Below are 7,012 nucleotides of genomic sequence, written 5' to 3' on the forward strand. Positions count from 1 at the left end.
TCAGCACTGGTGAGGCCACACCTCGAGTGCTGTGTCCAGTTCTGGGCCCCCAATTTAGGAAGGCCATGGAGCAGCTGGAGCATGTCCAGAGAAGGGCAACAAGGCTGGGGAGGGATCTAGAATACAAGTCTTGTGAGAAGCAGCTGAGGGAGTGGGGTTGTTTGTCCTGGAGAAGAGGAGGCTCAGGGGAGACCTCATCACTCTCTACAACTCCCTGACAGGAGGGTGCAGCCAGGGGGTTTGGGCTCTTCTCCCAGGGAACAGTGACAGGACAAGAGGACACAGCCTTAAGCTACGCCATGGGAGGTTTATGCTGGACATTAGGAACAGGTTCTTCACAGAAAGGGTGACTGGGCAGAAGAATGGGCTGCCCAGGGAGATGGTGGAGTCACCGTGCCTGCAGGTGTTTAAGCAAAGACTGGATGTGGCACTCGGTGCCATGGTTGGGGTGACAAGGAGGTGTTGGGGCACAGGTTGGACGTGGTGATTTCCAAGGTTTTTTTCCAACCTGGTTAATTCTGTGATTCTGTGATGATTGTGACCCTGCAGGGCCCTGGGGAAGCAAGGGACCACTGTGACAATGTGTGACCTTGTGGAACCATGGAGGCCATTGTGACACTGCAGGACCTCGTGCAATGATGGAGCCATTGTGACACTGCAGGGCCCCATGGAACCAAGGGACCACTGTGACACTGTGTGACTTTGTGGAACCATGGAGGCCATTGTGACACTGCAGGACCTCGTGCAATGATGGAGCCATTGTGACACTGCAAGGCCCCATGGAACCAAGGGGCCAGTGTTGCTCTGCAGGGACCCATGGAATGAAGGAATCATGTTTGACACCGTGGTGGCCCTTGGGACCAAGACGCCCCTGTGACACCTGGAACCAAAGAGAGAATTGTTGTACTGTGAGACCTCAAGGAACCAAGGATCCATTGTGACACTAAAGGGCCTTGGGGGACCACGGCGCCATTGTGACACTGTGGGGCTCAAGGATGCAAGTAACTTTTTATCCCTAATGGGTCCCATGGAAGAAAGGGGCCTTGGTGACACTCAAGAGCCTCGTGGAACCATGGTGACCAAGTTGGCTGTGAGTTTGGATCTCCTGGAGGGTAGAAGGGCATTGCAGAGGGACCTGGACAGGCTGGATCGAGAGCCCAAATCCAACAAGGTGAGGTTGAACAAGACAAAGTGCTGGGTCCTGCACTTTGGCCAAAAACAGCCCCTGTGGTGGTACAGTCTGGGGACAGAGTGGATGGACAGCAGCCAGGCAGAAAGAGACCTGGGGATGGATCAGCCCCTGCTTTGCTGCTCCTTCCTCTCTCCCCAGGGCCCTTGCAGAGCACCAGCCATGCTGTTTGCCCCCAGCCTGCCCACGGCCACCCTGGGGCTGCTCACGGGGCTTTTCTGTGCTGAGCATTGGCCTGGGCGTGTTCTTGAGAGGGCCTGGGCAAGGAGCCTGGAGCCCCCAGGGCCTGGCCTGAGGTGTCAGCGCTGCCCCAGCAGTGCCCATGGCCTGTCCCTGCTGCAGCCCTGGCACTGCCACCCCCAGGGCTGTGCCCGGCCCCAAGAGCACTCAGGCCCTACAGCAACACCAGGGCCACCAGGGCAGCGGGGCAGGGCCACGGGAGCAGCACTGGCAACAGCAAGGGCTGCTGCTGCTGGGCACCGCTGCTGTGCCAGCACTGATCTGCCCCCAGCTCTGCACACAGACATTGCTGCCGCAGCTCCAGAGGAGGCAACAATGGGGGCATCTCTGGTGAAAATTTTGCTGGGAAATCTTTTGGTTCCTCTAAAGCCACTGAGAGCTCAGCTCCTCATTGACACAGTCTGGGGCCAGATCATAGTTGGAGAGAAGCAAAATGATAAATGGCTGAAACAATGGCCTTTGTTTAGGGAGAATATTAGAAAAATGAAAACAGAGGAAAAAAAATAACCAATCCAACAAGAACTGTGAAACATGACTTTAATTACAAGAGACATGCAGAAATTGGCAATCACTTTAACGTTTCTGAAATTGTCCAGTCACCAGTCTCCACACTGCAGCCTTTAACTCTTGGTTCCTCAGGCTGTAGATGAGGGGGTTCAGGGCTGGAGGCACCACCGAGTACAGAACTGACACTGCCAGATCCAGGGATGGGGAGGAGATGGAGGGGGGCTTCAGGTAGGAAAAAAATGAGGTGCTGACAAACAGGGAGACCACGGCCAGGTGAGGGAGGCAGGTGGAAAAGGCTTTGTGCCATCCCTGCTCAGAGAGGATCCTCAGCACAGTCCTGAAGATCTGCACATAGGAGAAAACAATGAACACAAAACAGCCAAATGCTAAAGAGGCACAATTTACAATGAGCCTAAGTTCCCTGAGGTAGGATTTGGAGCAGGAGAGCTTGAGGATGTGTGGGATTTCACAGAAGAATTGGCCCAGGGCATTGCCCTGGCACAGGGGCAGGGAAAATGTATTGGCTGTGTGCAGCAGAGCATTGAGAAAGGCACTGGCCCAGGCAGCTGCTGCCATGTGGGCACAAGCTCTGCTGCCCAGGAGGGTCCCGTAGTGCAGGGGTTTGCAGATGGACACGTAGCGGTCATAGCACATGATGGTCAGGAGGGAAAACTCTGTTGCAGTGAAAAAGAGAAACAGAAAGACCTGTGCAGCACATCCTGAGTAGGAGATGGTCCTGGTGTCCCAGAGGGAATTGTGCATGGCTTTGGGGACAGTGGTGCAGATGGAGCCCAGGTCGCTGAGGGCCAGGTTGAGCAGGAAGAAGAACATGGGCGTGTGCAGGTGGTGGCCGCAGGCTACGGCACTGATGATGAGGCCGTTGCCCAGGAGGGCAGCCAGGGAGATGCCCAGCAAGAGGCAGAAGTGCAGGAGCTGCAGCTGCTGCGTGTCTGCCAGTTGCCAGCAGGAGGAAGTGGCTGATGGAGCTGCTGTTGGACATTTGCTGTCTCTGGCCATGGGGAGCTGTTCAAGGAGGAGACAGTGACAAGTCAGGGCAGACTTTCCTGAGCAATGTCCAAGCCCTTTCTCCCAGCCCTGTCCCTGCCTGTCTGTTCTACCCAGTTTTCCTTTTCTCAGAGCCCTTCCCTTCAGCCCTGTGCCGGGAGCTCTGCTGGGATCTGGCCCTGTTGCTGTGATGAGCAGGGGCTCTGTCCATGGACACCGAGGGGTCAGCTCTGCTCTGCAGCAGTGGGGTCATGGGAATGGGGACAGGGGCCAGTCCTGGGGTTGGACTCCATCAGCCCAAAATGCTCGTGAGGCTGAGTGTGGGAATCCACAAAATCAGAGGGTTTTGGGAAAGCTGCAAAAGGCAGGCCTCAGAGACAGCAGAACTGTGATTAGAGCTAAGCAGTAGCCATGAGATAGGGCAGCAGAAAAATTATTTAAAAAGTAGAAAAGCAAGGACGAGTAGAACAATGGTCTACAATGGTGTATTAACGCTTGTCTAGGATAACTTCCTAAGCTGCAGAAAAGTTTATCTAGCAAGATATTAGGAAGTTTGAAGCTTAATAATGGAGCTCTGTGCATTGTGTTTTAAGGCTTACATGCAGGCATTGTATTAGAAATAAGCAAGTATTGTTTTAACTAAAGGTACGTGTGCTTATAGTGGTTGGATGGAACCACTGTCAATATGCCTCTGCTTTGTGTGATTGGTCAAAAAAGTTATAAAGTAATTTGTAACTGTAAGTTCTTTGTCTGCTGCCTGGGATGTGAGCTGCTGGCATCTTCCCATTGTCATAACCATGTAATGAGGCTGATGCTGAAAACTAAAACAGCTCAAGGCACGTTCCACAGCAGTCCCGTCCCGTCCGTGCTCTGTACATAGCCCCCGGCCGGCGATAGCTGAGGAGCTTGGCAGCACCTCCTGTCCCAGGGCTAAGGAGCCATGTTGGCCAAAGGCAATTTGAGAGGGTTTCCTGCTGTGCCCAGGGACAGCAGAGAAAAATGTGCAATGCAAGAGTCTTGGCTGTAGTGAAGGGTGAGGGGAGCTGCTCTGTCGCTTCATCTGTCCCCAGCTGCCTTTTCTGAGATGGACGGCAGTCCCTGTGTACCCCTGGAAATCAGCCTGACACAGCTGAGAGCAGAGGGACCCAGAGCAGAGCAAAGTGGCTCAGCCTTTCTCTGGCCAAGGACTGTCCCCCAGTGTCCCCTGGAGGCAGCTGACAGCTTGGATGACATCCCGAGGACACACCAAAGGCTCCTGTCCAGGGCACTCCTTGAGGAGAGTGGGCTCATTGCCAGCCCCCAGGCTGCCCTGCCCAGAGCTCCCCGGGCACAGGGAGCTGGGACACCCCATTGCTGTGCTCAGCCTGCACAGGAGGAGCCCAAGGGCTGGGCTTGACCCTGCAGCTGGAACTGCCATTCCAGAGAGCCCCTCAGCACTGCCAGGAGCACCTGGGCAAGGCCAGGAGAGGGAGAGAGCCAGGCCTGAGGAAAAGCCTTTCCCTGCCCAGCCCTGCCCAGCCCTGCCAGGCAGCAGCAGGGCAGGACAGTGGCCCTCAGGCCCTGGTCAGCAGGGAATGGGCACATGGCCAGAGAGATGCCCTTCATCTCTGGAGCTGCTCTGCTTGCCCAGGAGGGACTGAGGGCCCCGAGCCCCCGGGCTGAGGGCTGTGCTGGCTGGGAGGGGACACAAGAGCTGTGCTGCTCAGGGCAGTGTCTGCCCTGCAGGGCAGGGCCAGCAGGTGCCACATCTGCCTGCAGCAGGGCTTCCCTCAGCACTGCCTCCCTCCCTCCCTGCCCACGGCTCTGCTGCTGGAGCTGTCCCAGCCCGAGCTGCTCCTGTGGCCCCGGGCTCCTTCCCTGCCAGAGCTGCCAGAGCCCAGCCCAGCCCCTGGGCCAGCCCTGCCCTGCAGCTGCTTGGGGCTGCAGGGATGAAAGAACAGCTCCCCCAGCCTGGGCACCATGGAAAGGTGATGCTGGATGGATCTGGAGGCTGGGCAGGTGCAGGCACTTGCTGAGGTCCCCAGGAATCCTCAGTGTGGTGGTTTAAGAGCCTCAGCCCCTGCTCTGCCCTGCACAGCTGAGTTTTCATTGCCACCAAGCTGAGCCAGGGAAAAGTGAGGGCACAGATTCAGGAGAGCAGACAGGGAAGCAGGAAAATACAGCCCTGATTGAGCTCCTGAAAAGTCCCCTCAAAAATGAGCTGGGCATGAGCTGGAGCTCTGAGCAGCCCTGGCCCACACAGCACACTCTCCACAGCAGCAGGACCTGCCCTGGCAGGAGTCACTCCTTGCACCCACAGCTGCCCTGCACCATCCATGGGGAGCTTCCAGGCAGGCTGAGAGCTGCCCCTGGCAGGTGGCACATGCCCGGGGCTGGACAGGAGCCCTGAGGGCTGCAGGACCTGCTCTGCAGGACAGCCCTGGGCAGCCCTGGCTGCAGCCCCAGCTTCACCCCCTGCAGCCATCCCTGGCAGCAGCAGGAGCTGTCCTGCCCTGTCCCTCTGACAGTGCCCAGGGCAGCCCTGCTCTGCAGCACATCCTCCCCCAAAGCAGAAACAGCAGCAGAGCCATCCTTACAGTCACATCAGTCCTGTCCTGGGTCAGCTTCAGGAGATCCCTGCAGCCAGAGACTGACTGTGTCAGAAGTAGTGAAGATTTCTCCATGAATGAGCTCAGAATTGTCCTTCCAGCTGCTTTGAGCCTCTGTCTGCTTCACTGCTCCCAGGTACCTGCAGGCAGTGCCCTCAGCCCTGCTGGGCTGGGAGAGGAGCTGCTCCTCAGGAGAAATGTCTTTTTGAAGCTCTTCTTGGTTTCCAAGACCTTCTTCTGTGCCAGGAGCCTGGCCCAGCTCAGCAACACAGACACAGCACAAGGACTTCAATGACCCTCTCAGGAATTTCGTGTTGTTTACATCAGACTCAGTCCCTCAGAGTGTATTCAAAAAACTTCTCAAGAATTCAAAGTTAAATTTAAACTCCAACGTTTCTTGAAGTTTTAATGCACCACACTGAAGGACATGACTTAGAAAGTGTCCCCAGGTTCCAGGTAGAGCAGAACACTGGAGGCAGTGATGACAGCTGGGGACAGACAAGGCAAAGGTGTCTCTGGGGCTGAGCAAAGCTGGATGTGTTCCAGGAATGCAAAGGGCCAAGGCCTGAGCCCCAGCCCCTGGCCAGGCAGATCCTGTCCCTCCCTCCTTGCTCAGGGCTCTTCCCGGGATGGGCACTGGCATGTGGGGATGTGCAGTGCCAAGGGCAGGAGCATGGGGCGGCCCCTGCCAGGCTGCTGAGCAGCGACAAGGAGGCCATGAGGCCCCAGGCCTGCAAGGGTCACTTGTCTCCTGCTCCTGGCTCAGGCCCAGGCCCAGCAGCCATGGCCAAAGTGCTGCCCAAGTTGGCTCTGTCAGGGCCTGGCAGCTGCTGCCCATGCCTGTGCCCTGTGCAGCCCAGGCTGTGCTACGGTGTCCCTGCCCTGCGCCTCTGTCCCTGCAGGCTGTGCTCATCCCCCGGCTGCCCCACCTGGCTGGCCCCTTCCTTTGCTGACAGCTCTGCCTCCTGCCTGCCTCTGCCTGCCCACACAAAGCCTTGGGCTGACCCAGGCTCCTTCTGGGTGATGTGTTGCTCCACAGCCCTGCCCTGGCAGGGAAATTCCTTGCTCTTTTTTCCCAGTCTGGGCCTCCCAAGCTGCCCTTTGCATTAACGCTTTCTTTCTCTGGCTGTACTTTACAATGTAAAAATGATCCACCATCTCTGAATCCACCCTTCAGTCCCTCCCAGAGCTCTCCCCTTCTGTCCTCGGTCTGCACCCCACTGAGCACAGAGTTCCTCTGTCCCTATACAGTGCTCATGTGCTTGAGGACATGGGCGCCTGGACAAGAAGGACAGTTCTTTTCTACAGGAAGGAAACCACAGAGCCCCAGGGTTTTGAAGGCAGATGAGAGGCAGGCACTGGAGGCCAAGGTAAGCCAGACCTGTCTGTCCTTGCAGCTTTTGTCTGAAAGCAACCCTTGGATATTTGGGGAGTTTTGGAGGTGCAATTCCATTTCAGCCATATGTAGCAGTGTATTTCTATA

The 7,012-nt window shown here is 56.6% G+C and overlaps 1 protein-coding gene across 1 annotated transcript; it reads right to left on the bottom strand.

Moving 5' to 3' along the window:
• Window positions 1-2,002: 2,002 nt before the first annotated feature.
• LOC132334528 (olfactory receptor 14J1-like) lies at window positions 2,003-4,174 on the bottom strand. The gene is made up of 2 exons (XM_059860635.1): window positions 4,161-4,174; window positions 2,003-2,564 (listed from the first exon to the last, which is right to left on the bottom strand). Exons 1-2 carry the CDS (start codon window positions 4,172-4,174, stop codon window positions 2,003-2,005), a joined length of 576 nt encoding a protein of 191 aa, XP_059716618.1.
• Window positions 4,175-7,012: the final 2,838 nt, after the last annotated feature.

Source organism: Haemorhous mexicanus, chromosome 16 (assembly GCF_027477595.1).
Source record: "Haemorhous mexicanus isolate bHaeMex1 chromosome 16, bHaeMex1.pri, whole genome shotgun sequence".
Taxonomy (NCBI): Eukaryota; Metazoa; Chordata; class Aves; order Passeriformes; family Fringillidae; genus Haemorhous; species Haemorhous mexicanus.